This window comes from Triturus cristatus, chromosome 12 (genome assembly GCF_964204655.1).
Source record: "Triturus cristatus chromosome 12, aTriCri1.1, whole genome shotgun sequence".
Taxonomy (NCBI): domain Eukaryota; kingdom Metazoa; phylum Chordata; class Amphibia; order Caudata; family Salamandridae; genus Triturus; species Triturus cristatus.
Window position 1 is genome coordinate 585607931 of NC_140595.1, and position 14433 is coordinate 585622363.

Here is a 14433-nt window from a genome sequence, read left to right on the forward strand (position 1 = left end):
CCCCCTTCTCTGGTTTCCAGTGTTGCACTATACAGCCTTTCTCACTTGAGATGGAGTTTGAAGACTAGCATTTAAAAGAATTGAGCCCTCCAAATTTGCAATGGCTCTATCTGCTTGTAGGCCGGTACTCCCACAGGATTTGGAAGGGAGCCTTTTAGCCTTTTCCAACTGGATCCGGGCTACTGTGACCACTATTGCTATCCCCACCTCGACGAGGCGTTCAAGGGAGTCTCCTTCTAAACCGTGGTATACAGCTGAGTTGACGCTATTGAAGCAAGATTGTGAAAATTGGAACGCTTTTGGCGTCTCAGCAAGTATTGCCCGGTGGCAAAGGGTATGCTTAGGCAGAAACAGAAAATTTATTACATAGCTATCTCACAAGCTAAAAAGGAATATTACGCTGTCCGTATTGACCAGGCTCATAACAATTCAAAGGAGATCTTTGCAATTGTACAGAGCTTTATGTCACCTACAGCACAATCAAGTACTCGGCCAGCGACAGATGCCTGGTGTGATACGTTGTCTAACTTTTTCTTGGATAAAATCTGAGGGATTCAAGAAAGTTTTATACTGGTTCCATCTAACCCTTTGTCGCCTACCTCTGATCCTACCTCCCTTAGGCATTCTCTGGTTAATTTTTCCCCGGTTGACTTGTCTAGCACCTTGAAAATTTTGAAGGGACTGAAATCTGGTTCACCTGTTGACCCCTGTCCCGCAAGATTATTGGCGGCGGTAGCGGAGGTTCTCAATTTTGAGGTGAACAGTATTATAAACCTTTCTTTTTTGGAAGCTCGAGTCCCTAGTGATTGGAAGCAGGCTAAAATTCTTCCTTTATTGAAAAAACCTGCCCTCAATCCCTTGATTCCTGGGAATTATAGGCCCATTTCTCTTCTTCCTAGCCTTGCCAAGGTCTGTGAGAAGGTAGTGAATAGACAGCTGACTGAGTTTGTGGAGAGAGCGGATATCTTGCACCCAGCCCAGTCGGACTTTTGGTCCTCTTACAGTACCGAAGTGGCGTTGGTAGAAGTGTCTGAGGCTATTCGAGAATGCCTTGATGCCGGCGGGAGAGCAGCCTTCGTGCTGCTCGACCTGTCGGCTGCATTTGATACGGTTCCTCATTCTTTATTGCTTGACAGACTCGCGGAAATTGGTGTCACAGGGTCGGCTTGGGGCTGGATTGAGTCCTTTTTGGAGGGCCTGGTTCAGCAAGTCTGGTTTCCACCAGCAGCGTCTTCTTCTCGGTCGGTTACCACTGGGGTGCCACAGGGATCATCCCTTAGCCCCCTCCTGTTTAACATCTATCTTACTCCTCTAGTCATATTGGCTGAGGATTTGGGGGCTAAGGTGATCGCATATGCTGACGAATGAGGAAGCCGTGACGTCTGTTCAATTCTGCCTGTCTTCTGTATTTAAGTGGCTTAAGAGTGCCCAACTAAAATGCAATGAAGATAAGTCAGAGATGCTCTTGTATGGTAATCTCTCCCCTGGTTTTAGAGATATGATATGGCCGTCCGAGTTCCCGCCGCCATCTTCTAGTAGCTGTATTGCTAAGAACCTAGGAGTTTGGTTCGAGGACAATCTCTCTTTTGCAACTCAAGTAAAGAGATTTTCAGGGTGCCGCTTTGGCCTCCTTAAAATCTTGAGAAGATTTCTCCCACTCCTTCCTCAGGCGGCGAAAGAGTCAGTGGTTCGTGCGCTCATTCTCTCCCGCCTGGATTATGCTAATGTGCTTTATGTGGGGATTCCGACATACTCCCTTAATAAACTTCAAGTGGTGCAAAATGAGGTGGCTCGGCTTTTGGGAGAAATTCCCTTAAGAAGTAGCGTGCGAGGTTATCTACGCTCTCTTCATTGGCTTCCGATAGTGGCTCGGGTGAAATTTAAATCTATCACCATTGCACATCGTGCTCTACAAGGCCTGGGGCCAATTTATCTGCAGAAACGGTTCTCCTTTTATGTTCCAGGGAGACTACTACGCTCCTCCACTCTCCGCTTGGCAAAGGTTCCCCGTTTTCGTCGGCATAGGCTAGGTTGTGGTTCCCTCGCCGTTTTGGCGGCCCAGGCCTTGAATGCCCTGCCGTTGGCGCTATGCAGTATTGAAGATCCTGTGGTTTTTAAAAAACTGCTAAAGACTCATCTTTTTGTTTAAGTCTGGTTATGCTCTCAGTTTCTCTATGCTCACGCCGGGACACTCCTTGGAGTAGCTGTGTGCGTTAGAAAACTAATTAACATAACATAAGACTATACAAATTAGTTTCACAGCTGACTTATGAAGGCTGAACCTGTCTATCAGTTTTCAGCTTCTTTTCTGAAAAGCTGTGGTGTGTCCTGAATTTCATTGCTACTGTGCCCACCTCATGTTGCCCACAACCCCTAATGAACACGCGCAACCAAAGAAATGCTTACTTTTAGTGTACTGTCAATATTCAGGCTCTTCAGGGTATAAAGCAGGTTCGAGACATCTGTGAAAACAAGTTAGAGGAAGGGATATATGATCTCATCTCATTTGCATGACTACCACACAAGCTCTTGACATATAACTCAGTCGTATTGTTACATTATTCATGGGCCAGCATTCTCACCGCACTTCCCCACACCAGTGCACTTAATGCAACATAATCAGCGCTTCTGCCCTCTGCATGCTTACATCTTTAACTGCTTATTATGCTATTTGTTAAAACCAGAGACTCTACAGAAATTCTCAGTTATTTTAAATTTACAAGTGTACTATATTATCCCCAATCACTGTGACAAAACAACATTACAATATCAAACGTTAATAATTAATCAATAAAAAAATGCAGGGCAATATATGTAAATGCCAAATATTATGGAGGTTACAGGAAAGGAGATAAGGAAAGCTCAAAAGAGATAATTAGGTTTAACTCCAGTTCTGCGTTGCTTGTGTGTTTCACAGATTTACATGCTTGAATCTTCCCAGTCGTCGGGCTGGGAATCCATAGTATTTTTAAAATTACATAGTTAAAATGGCGATAGGCCCAACAATAGTGTACATTTATGAGCACATCCACATAATTTGAAACAGCCCAAATTTCAGCCAGTAAGGTGGATGAGATGAGCTCTTTACTCCCCTAGTGGTCACCACTTCTCATATTTCATACTTTAAATGTGAAGGATAAAATGGGTAGTGAGCCTTTGATTGGGGGATGGTATTCATATGCAAATTTAAGAAATTAATCAAAAACTGGAGACCTGGAAGTACAGGTAAGTAACTAATTTCTTCTCCAGCAAAGAATCTTTCATAGATTCACGGGCGTACATTTGAGTAGCAAGCATTATCCAAATCGAGCAAAAAAGAGGAAGCAGGCTCATCTTTAATGAAAGCCATTGCCTAAGACTGCTTGGCCCACAGAAGACTCCAATGCCATGTTCAGCTCCAGGTAGTAATGCTAGTTTATTGTGTGCCTGTTTCTCCCTGTGGCTGCACTGCAGAAATCTGAAAGAGGCACTCTTGCACAGCGCACCGCTGATACTGATATGTTTCTGATCGAGTATGCTGCCACCTTAACACTTAAGTGGGTGCTTTGTTTTCTTGTGGCAGAAAGTGATACAGGCTGACCACCAGGGACAAAGCTCTCTTTGGACAGTGGGTGGCTCTTGCCCAGGCACCTAAAAGCATACATGCCACGAGAACAAAATCAGACAGGAGACTCCAGATTCTTTAAGCCAAAATGGCTTTATTTTAGATATCTCCTGTCTACAACTGCCCCAGCTTCAATATAAACCAGTTTGGAAAATACATTCCACTGATTTTTCTTTCAAAATCTGCCACACCCAGTTTGAAAAAATTGGCATGCATGCAAAAGAGACAAATAGCTGGTAACAATTTCCTAAGTCTTTGGTTCCGTCCATATAAAACTTTATGCACCTTCAAACACCTACTGAAAGCAGTGCTGTCTCAGCTGATGTTGAAGGATTTTGCAAGAAAGATCAAAATATCCATGCTCATTTAAATGAAAGTCTGAAAGTACTTAGGGCATGATCCTAGGGTTGGTGCACAGGGTGATTCTGTTCTTAGTAAACACACATTGGCATAGCCAGTAGATTTTGCCTTTGGGCCCTTATAAGAGTTTAGTCATGCAGCACATATCCCCAAAATAATAATTTTAAAATAAGAGCGTGGATGGGACCTAGGGGGCAGCAACTGGAGTGAGAAGTGATCAGCAGCAGGAGGCTGAGAGAGGGAATCCACGGGAAGTGGGTGGGAGAATCATGCACAAGTGACAGCGTGCACAGATGAATGAGGGCTTACTACATTCAGTGGTGACAGAAGACTCACTACAGGCAGCGTGTACTGCTGAAAACGAGAGATGCACAGCCTGCACATGGGAGAGCGGGCTCACTACAGGCAGTGTATACCGGTGAAAGTGAGAGTTTCAAAACTCGCAGAGGTGAAAGCGGTCTGACTCCAGTCAGTGTGTACAGGTGAAAGCCAGAGTTGCAAACCCCGCACAAGTAAAAGCATGCTCAATAAAGGCAGTGTGTACCAGTGAAAGCGAATGTTGCACAGCCCGCACAGGTGAAATCGTGCTGGCTACAGGCAGTGTGTACCGGTGAAAGCGAGAGTTGCACAGCCCGCACAGTTGATAGCGTGCTGGCTTTAGGCATTGTGTACCGGTGAAAGTGAGAGTTGCACAGCCCGCACAGGTCAAAGCGTGCTCACTACAGGCAGTGTGTACTGGTGAAAGCAAGAGTTGCAAAACTCGCACAGATGAAAACGGACTCACTACAGGCAGTGTACTGGTAAAAGCTAGAGTTGCAAAACCTGCACAGGTGAAAAGCTGCCGACTAGAGGCACCACGCACAGGTGACAGCAGCGCTACCTGGGAAGAGCAGACAGTGCTCAGCTGGATGTGCTGATTCATGCTCTGCGCTCACTGCAGCATTCCTGCGGTGGGCGGTGTGGCCCTCCTGGAGAGGACCTCAGCAGTGGAACTGGGAGCGCTCCTCCCTACGCGGGCTACGAGACCGTTTACCTTTACTTCCCAGTGCTTAGCACGCCATCTTACATTAAAACACAAGTGCCGCCGCTGATCCTTGCCCCCACTTCCACGCCCACCCTTCAGAGAGAAACATTCTTTGAGGCCATTTGTGGAGGGCATGTGCTAATCACTTTACACAGGTTCCCCACCCACAAGGGCTGGGAGGAAGGGGGCGGTGTGGTGGTAATTGCCCCTTTGCCGGGATTTACCTTAAAATGAGAGGCCCACTCGGTCACACCTGCAATGGGTTGATTTTACCTAGACTAGGCATATGCCCCAACTCCACCATTTGATCTCATGTGATCTTGGGCACAGCACTCACTACCAGAACCTTGATGAAAGGTGAATGTGAAAAAAGTGTCTGCCTTGGTAGACGGAATAACATCCTTCGGACCGCTCAGTGAACAATCGGGGGCTAGGTGGTGCCTTGTTATATCCAAGTGCCCTTCGTTAGAGCCTTTTAATGTATCAACATTTAAAACACCGCCCTTCTCCTTCCTGAACTGGGAAGAAGGGCAGGGTGTTTGGATATCTCATTCCAGTCACACGCATTGGAGAACGCGCACAGCACCAGTACGTTAAAACATAAAACAAAAAAGCCGATCCTCAAGCACAGATAGCTGATCGGCAACAGCTGCCCCTAAGAGTAGCATTGCCTGTTAACTGCGACGAACAACAAGCGAAAGAGAAAGCACGTCATTTTAGGCGCAGCTACTATTGTTTAAGTGGCGGAGTGCGGCACTGCTGAAAGGGTCATCTGCTAGCCCGCGAGTGGCGCGTGCCCGCGCGCGCTGTGAGGAATGCAGCTGCCACCCTGCCGCTGCTGCTCGCTCCCGCAAGCAAAATGCTATGGGAGTGAACCTTTGCTAAAGAGGTGGGACATGCGCCTGCCTTTAGCGATTTGTAGGTTACGAAAAATAAATGACACAGGCAACAACCAACCTAATGCGTGGGGGAAGTCCTAGCCGCACTGAGAAGTTTGGAGTGCTCACAATAAGCCTCCGATAGAGCAGCTCATGCGCGCTGCGCTAGGCTCGACCTAAAAAGGAAATATGTTTTCCATATTGTGGAAGCCTGGTGCTGTCTCAACTTCTATACCAGCGTCAGAGCCAAACGCAGTACTGTCTTCCACAAAAGGTACTTCAGTGGACCCTTGTAATGGGCTCTTGAGTTGGTAACATAAACTGGCTGATTGTGACTAACTCCCATGGTATAGGGGGACGCCAAACAAGAGGGACGGTTTGGAAGAGACCATTCATTAACTGTTTGTTGACCTTTTTGAGGGATGGAGGTTGGAGAGTCAAAATATGTACTGAACCTTGATATCATGAACAGATGGATACTGACTAAGAGTACTTTAGCCCCTTTTGTGCCAGGAGAAATAGGCACAGCCGAATTTGAAGTGGTTATAGTGATATGGGATTTACATCTTTATTTTAGCACAATATGCAGAAACATTTCCACCTGGCTTTATAGAAGGCGTGCAAGTCTGATCAGAAGGTCTTCTGCAGTTGTAAGGATTTTCCAGATGACCAGATTCTAGGTGCTCAGTCAAGCGTTGCTATCATTTGTATCTGGAGTGAAGATTTAGGTGGATATTCAGCGCAATATTATCAGGAACATTGAACACCTTTCTTCTCACCACCTTTTTAGCTGAAGAGAGGACTTGTTATTGAGGCTAAAAAAGTATATGCGGAACGAGTCACATTAGAGCTTGGTTATAATGAATATGTCAATTTCCTCAACTTCGTGGCTTAGTGCATTTCTATTTCTGATGTGTTTCATGAATTATCCTCCTTGATATTGAATGAAATAAGAAGTACTGTTCTGTTGTGACAGAAAGTCCTCTGAATTGTTCCAAACATGCACCCCTACCAAGTGCCTCAGCTGCAACTATATGTGGATCCTGGATGCTGATTTTTGGACCGGGCAAACACAGATTATGTGTGTGCACTATGATCTAGGCCTTTGTTACAGATTGTGGTATTGGTAGATCGGAAGGCAAGTACAAATCGCTACCCTTGTGGAAGTAAAGGGCTACTACCTTACCAAGAATTAAGTAGCATGAGCGCGGAAGAAGCAACATAGGCTTTTGTAATAGTAATTAGTAGTGTGAACAGAGTATTTTACTTGTGTCACTGGAGTGGGGCTGCCCAGTCCACTTATGTAAAGGTCTGCTGCTGAGTATTGAACTTACACTTAACCTACATCATGTTAGTATGTAGCACTATGCAGTGCTCTTGTGTGCATGTGGGTGCTTTTATCTATGTGTGCTTGTGTGCAGTACACTACACGGAGACCTGCAGTATCCATGTTACAAACCCAGAACCTTGAAAAGGCATATGGAGGTACAGGAGCCACCCCAGACAGATCTGTGGATTGTCTGCATACCTGGGAGCTGGGTAGGACACAGTCAAGCTAGTCAATCTGTGGCTGTCGATCAGTGTGGAGAAGCTCAGAACAACTTCTGCTTGTTGTGACTGGGAACCAAGGTCTGTTAGTCTCCCTGCTGGGTGAGAGGACGTCCCACAGAAGAGTCAAAACTACGTGCCCTGGAGCACCAACATCTGCTTTCCTGCCAAGACCAGAGGACCCTGTGAGGAGTAGGAGGAGAGTGCCTGGAGGGAGTGAGGTCAAGTGGGGATCCTGTCGAGTGGACCCCTTAAGTGAAGTGTGAGATTCACAGTCCAGTCATGACCACAACACCAATCTGGCTATTTGCACGTGTACTGCTCAAGTCGGCGACCCCGTATACCAGGTGGGGCCACCATGAAGATTAAGGGGGGGCATTCGCCCTGGTGCATCACTGACTGAGAAGGACTGTTGCCAGGTGCAGCACTGTGACTTGAGAGGGCTATTGCCCCATGGACCTCTGCTCACAACCCCCATATGCCAGGTAGGGGCCACAGGGAAGAGAGCTGGCTGTTGCCCTCGTACGGTGTGTGATAGTGAAGTTAGCAGGTTGTGACCTGCTTTTGTAGAACATTTACTTTACCTTTAGAGACAAGAAGCTGCCCAAGTTTTACCATTAGAGACCAGAAGCCTCCTGAGACCTCCAGCCAGGATCAGGAGGACTTTCCACACAACCGGAGGCGAGCCATGGATGTCCAGCAGCCTTACCTGCAGTGAGGAGATTATAGCCAATTGCCTGTTACTTGCTCATGCCATCCACAAAGCTGAATAACTGGACCGCTTCAGGCAGCGGATGCGCTCCTGGGCATTTCATATCACATCAGAGGAACTGGGTAAGACGGATCACTGGAATGCAGAGCCCTTAAAGAAACTTACTCTGACTATAGCACCATGGCCTTTAGGTTTTTGACTTCGAAAGCCATTGTGGAACTTCCAAGAAGCGTACTTACTAGAAGGTACTAGCCTGAATGTTGCTTTATGTGAATGGGGTATACCTGGAGTTAGTAACCAGTGGGACTCAGGATCTTGCCTGGACAAGAATAGAGTGGTAGCCTGGAAACACTGCACATATTATTTGTTGTGTGGCGTATTTCACTTTGTGTTCGAATATAAATACTAACTTTTTCATTAAAGTAGCTGGCTGGACATTCATTTATTGGGGTTGCTGAGCGTATTTAGAGACTTGTACCTGTGTAAAACTTGCACCCACCTCCCCCTGAAAAAACTTTGACTGCCCAATCCGCATTATCACTAGAGTCAAGTGCTGAAGGGGTAGTACTTGGCTCAGTTACTCAGAGCCCATAGTAAATGAGGTCCCAGGCTTCAGGAGTAAAAGGCCTTCACCCCCTATGGTTGGGACCAGTAACTCCTGGTTGGCCCATGGCATTTTGAAAGGGGTTATGATGACCATTGGAGGAAAGCTGTGGGACTCCCAGCGATTAGGAGTCTCGGGTGTAAGTATGCATATAAGTCCTGTTTTAACACACAAAGTCTGCTCACGTAAATAATGGAGAACACAGGCTTGGGAATAGACGATAGCACCATATCTGTAGATCAGCTAAAGGATCTATGTAGGGACAGAGGGTGGAGGCCTGTCAGAGTCAGGGATAAGGAGGTCCTTGTTGATTTCAATAGTGACCGATTTGATAGCCTGGATGAAAGGGATGACAATATGAACGGCTCTGGGGAGGGAACCATGGTAGGAACACAGAAGGAGAGCACTGTGTGACAGGCTATTGTGTCCTCTTGGAACAGATCTATTCTAGACACACCAAGTATGTCCCCTAAATTGCTTTCTAGAATTACACCCGCACAAACCCCCCTTTTAATTTCTAGGGTACCACTGTCACTGATTTCCGGAGTAAATCATTTGGATGAGTTGAGTCTAGCATAGACTTTGAACTTTGCAGTTGGCACTCTACAAAGCTAAAGCTGAGCAGGAGGAGAAAGCCTGGGAGTTTGAGAGGGAAAGCTGAGGTTAGCTCACCTGGAAAAATAGGAAAGGAAATGGGAGAGACGGGAAGAATGGGCCCGGGAAGAGCAGTTAGGAGAGCGGGAAACGAGGAAAGGGAAAGAGGGTTTGAGAGCGAAAAGAGGCACTGAGAGGGAGAAGCTTAGGAGGGCAGCAGTTACAACTCTCAACCTCCAGTTAATGCCAGGTTGTAGCCAAGATTTCAATAGAGCTAGTACACATGTATGTAGACAGGCACAATATCTTGTAATGGTTTGTGAGTTTTGAGGTCCTTGAATGTGTTGTCTAAGGCAGCTGCTTTAATGAGCCACGTGCCATTGGAAGAGGCAGCCGTCATTAGAAGGATGCTTCTGGCAGACCAGATGGTCTATGAACGAATAAAGGAAGCTCTCATTCAAAGGTATGGGCTGAAGCCAGCACACTTAGAAGTTGAAAGAATGCTATAGATCGGATGGAGTTCCTTTTGAGAACTGTATTCACAGTGTATTGCGTGATTGGAATGAGTGGATGAGAGGGATGGAGGCCAAGGGTTTTCAGTCCCTTAACTAGCTGATGGTGACAGAGACTCAAGGAGGAATATTTTACCCTACTTAGGCAATACCTGTTTGATCTGACAGAAAGGGATCCAGAGAAGCTTGCAGTGTTAGCTGACAAGGTTTACAAGGGGCGAGACCAGAATTGTTCCAAGCAACATGGGGACACGATCTCTCCACAGACAGCTTCCAAGCTGGAGGGTAATGGGCCAGGGTTATTCTCATGGGACCAGAAGAGGGCCCAGGTGAAATGGGAATGATAATGTTATGCCCAGGAAGGAGCATCATGAGAAAGGAGGATAGCAAAGTTCTTCCAAGTCCAAGGTGGTGACTTGCTTTGAGTGCTACCAGGTGCTAGACTACTAGAGGAACTGTCAGGTGAAATACTCTGTACCAGCTGCACCAGTGATAGCGAGTACGCTACACATGGGTGAAGGGACCCAGGAGGGCCCGGTTGTACTCAACCTAGTGGCGATGGACATTCATCCTAACACATTGTGGTTTGTGCAGGAAGCTAGTGTAAAAGGGAGGAAAGGACCTGCCCTGAGAGATACTGGAGCATTTCACATTAGTTGAGAGGAGGTACATTAAGCCTGAGGAGGGCTAAACCTGCACTACCACTAGAGTCAAGTTCTGAAGGGGTAGTACTTGGCCCAGTTACTTAGGACCCAGTTACTTAGAGTCCACAGGAGGTCCTGGACAACAGGTGTAAAAGGCCTTACCTCCCCCCCCCCCCTCCTGTTGGGACCAGTAACTCCTGGTTGCCCCATGGCCCTCTGAAAGGGGTTATGACAATTAGCGGCAAGCGGTGGGACACCCAATGATTAGGAGTCTTGTGTGTAAGTGCTACATAGGCCATTTCCAAATTACGCCAGTAACACAGTAAGTCCAGGTTTGGTAGCCAGTGGGGATGGCATGGAGTTCCCTCTTGCCTGAGTTGAGATTGAGCTCAAAAGCAAGGCAGCCATAGTAATAGTTGGGGTAATGGAAAAGCAAGGTGCTGGTTGTCATGTGCAATGATTTGATGGCTCCTGGTTTGGTGCCACGACCAGAAGCCTTTATAGCTTGGAGCACATCAGTTGTGTTGACCATAGCACAGGCTGCAAACCAGTCTCAGGAGGAGACTGGGACCATTCCTGATTTGCAGGGACAAGAACAAGGTAGCTCGCAGAAAAGGGCTGACTTTGGGAAGGCAAAGGCCATTGAGGTTACTGCTTCTGCTCCAGAGGGAGAGGAGGATGGGGCTCACAAAGCAAACCAGGTGCTAGAGCCTTTGTCATATCTAGAGCTGCAGGATTTGTTTGCTGCTGGAGGGCCTGCCAGGGATGATTTGCAAGGCACAAGAAGAGTGCCCTACAACTTGTGGGGCTCTGTAAGTAAGCCCATCCACAGGCCAGGCAGGAGTGGTTAGAAAACACTTCCGTAGGCTGGGAGTATGGCCTACTCCATAGTAAGCCGGGGGATCCCAAGCCAGGATCTAGCAGAAGGCTAGTGGTTCCATTAGTGCAGGCAAATTTCCTGTTGTCATTGGCCAACTAATTACCCTTGGCAGGACACTTCGGTATTAGAAAGAACCAAGATGTGTTAGACACACAGGTTCTGTAAAAACTGTTGAGCTTGCCAGAAGAATGGTAAGTCAGGAGGGAGAACAAAGACACCATTAATGCACCTACTGGTAGTAGGAGTTCCATTCGAGGAGATGGGAATAGACATAGTTGGTCTATTCGACCTCCCCCGCAGTTGGGCAACAAGTATATCTTGTGGTCCATCATGTCACAAGGTATTCCAAGGCTGTACCTCTGTATGACTACAAAGGCGGTACTGGTGGTAGTGATCTTTTCTGCAGTCAGATTTTCGAGTACGGTAATCTCTGACATGAGAGCCACTTTCGTCTTCTCATATATGAGGTATATGTGGGAGCAAGCTGGTGTGAACTATCACTTCTCAACAGCATACCCCACAAACTAATGGTTTATTGGAGCAGTTCAACAAGACTCATAAAAGCATGATGGGAATGCTGCCAATGAACCCAAGGAGGTAGTGGGACCTTCTCCTGCCAAGTCTCATGTTTGACTACTGAGAGATTCCACAGAACGACGGAGGATTCAGTCCCTGTGTTCTGTATGGACACCTGGAGTGGGGTCCACTCACTTTAGCCAGAGACGGGTAGTACGGAAACTCAGAATATCCATAGAAGGGTGTGGTAGACTGCATGAATGGCCTCAGGAAGTTGATGGCGCAATACATGGGTCAGGCAAAAGAAAACCGTCAGAGTAGCCAAACTGATGAAGGAATAGAACGACCAGAAACTTACGCTGACTGAGTATCAGGAAGCTCCAGGAGATGTTGGCACTGAAGCTTATTTGTCCCTGGGTTTTGGAGGACATGTGGTGTGGGCCATAAAAGGTAGTTCAGAAGATTTCTGATGTTATCTACTTGATGGGCACAGGGGCCACAATTAAAAACATTTTGTTTTAAATTTATTTATTTTGCATTTTATATAGCGCAAACTCGACCCGAAGGTATTGGAACGTTTTACATAGCACCGTTATTACATTACACATTCAGGCACGGGTAGATTAAGTGATTTGCCCAGAATCACAGGATGTGGACGCGACCTCGAGGCTTGAACTCTGGTTTCCAGCACCAAAGTCGGCAGCGTAGCCGACGGACCACATCCTCTCCAATGGAACCAAGGAGGGCGTTCCATGTGAATCAGCTGAAGTCTTACCTGCAGAGAGATTACACAATGAATATCAAGACTATGGCAGAGGATATTGAGTAAGAGAGTGAGCGAGCCTCTTCCTGACCTGCTACATAGTGACATGAAGGATGGCACTGTTGAAAAGGTTTAGTCAGCCCCTGAATTGACGCCTGAGAAGCAGAAAGAATGTAGAGAGGTGGAGGAGTTCAATGTGGCCTACATGGATGACATTTCATTGTTTAGCAGTTCATGGTAGGACCAACTATGACACCTAGAACAGGCGTTGGCTGGGATACAAGAGGCAAACCTGACCATCAAGGCAACCAAGTGTCCGGTAGGGCAGTCCTCTGTAGTCTACCTTGGATATGAGGTGGGTAACGGCAATGTTTGCCTATTGAATGTCAAGATTCACTCTTTGATGGTGTGTGTGGTTCCTACTACCCCGACTGAGGTGAGGGCCTTTCTAGAACTTGCTAGGTATTACAGGAACTTTGTGGCGAACCACAGAAATTTTGTTGCCCTATTGTCTGCTTTGACCTCCAGGAAGCAGCCCATATATGTGATCTAGACTCAGGAGTGTCAAAGGGCAATTGAGGAACTGAAAAAGGCACTATGCAATTCAACTGTACTGAAAGCTCCTGACTACATTCAGCCTTTCATGTACAGACAGATGCTTCTGACAAGGGAGTTGGAGTTGTGTTAGCTCAGCTGGATGACAAAGGTAGAGAGCGCCCTGTAGTCTTTATTAATATGAGGTTACAACCCAGGGAACAGACTAGGCGGCTATTGAAAAAGAGTGCTTTGCCATAGTGCTGGCCATACACGACTTTCACTCTAACTTGTTTGGCACTAGATTTGTAATGCAAATGAATCCTCAGCCATTGAAGTAGTTGATGACTATGGAAAGAAAGAATCCCAAGTTGTCGAGACGGTCAATTTACCTCTTTAAAGTACTTTACTAACCTTAGCCAGGCTAGCCACATTGGCGCACGAGGTTAGCACCATTGTTTACAAATTTCCCTCCTTACCAGGAGGATCAAATAAAAAATCAGCTTTCTTTGTAATGCTGAGAGAGAGAGGCCTCACCAGCCTCCCACTGAACAAGACCAAATATAATCAAAATGGGGCTTACCTCCATGGTTCTTCCTAAAGTGAGGAGTTTGGTCCTTTCTTGTATACTATGTCAACAGTGAATAGGTCATCAATGATACAGTGCTCCTCACGGTCATGGGTGGCTTGCCATTGTCATCTGTTTAGACGGAAAACTGACAGAGCCTTGAAAGTCGGTTTTCCGTGCCATGTTGTTCAGAGTTCTCCAAACCTTTTTCGATACCTTCTTTAAGGTAATTGCATTTTTGTCTTCGGAGGCAGAAATGGGCGCTTGCGTTGAGATCTCCGGCTTTGGTAGTTGCAGGTCCTCTCCTGATGGAACAGGGCTAATCTCCTTTTCCAGCCTTTAAAGGTTTTTTAAGGGAAAATTCTTATAAAATTGGGAAGAAACTGAAAAAACCAACATTTGAATGCTGGGCCAAAAGGCATATGCCAGCCATTAAAAGTCTAGAGCCACTTCATTGTCTTTAATGGACCTCCCAACATTCCAATGTTCTTTTAAAAAACATTAACAGGCCTAATTCCATTATCCTGCTTTTCAAGTCATAATACAAAAGATACTCACCGTCGGGGCCTGTTCGTGTTTTGAAAGTCATTCTTTCTGCTTTGAGGAATGTCCGACTTTCTGGTGAAGGTATTATTTTGACCTGTTTTAATTTATTTATTTAGCTTGTTTTATTTGTTTATTGTATTAATATA

General features: G+C 46.3%; 1 protein-coding gene and 1 long non-coding RNA gene across 2 annotated transcripts in view; one reads left to right on the plus strand and one right to left on the minus strand.

Moving 5' to 3' along the window:
• Positions 1–14433, minus strand: part of LOC146776322 (polycystin-1-like protein 2) — a 508528-nt gene that overhangs the window by 476279 nt on the left and 17816 nt on the right. Inside the window, exon 4 of the mRNA XM_085637372.1 lies at positions 2407–2462. Coding sequence (XP_085493498.1) covers positions 2407–2462 — 56 coding nt within the window. The remainder of the gene's footprint in view (positions 1–2406; positions 2463–14433) is intronic.
• The window catches only part of LOC146776324 (uncharacterized), a 44029-nt gene that overhangs the window by 2598 nt on the left and 26998 nt on the right, over positions 1–14433 (plus strand). The window lies entirely within an intron of this gene.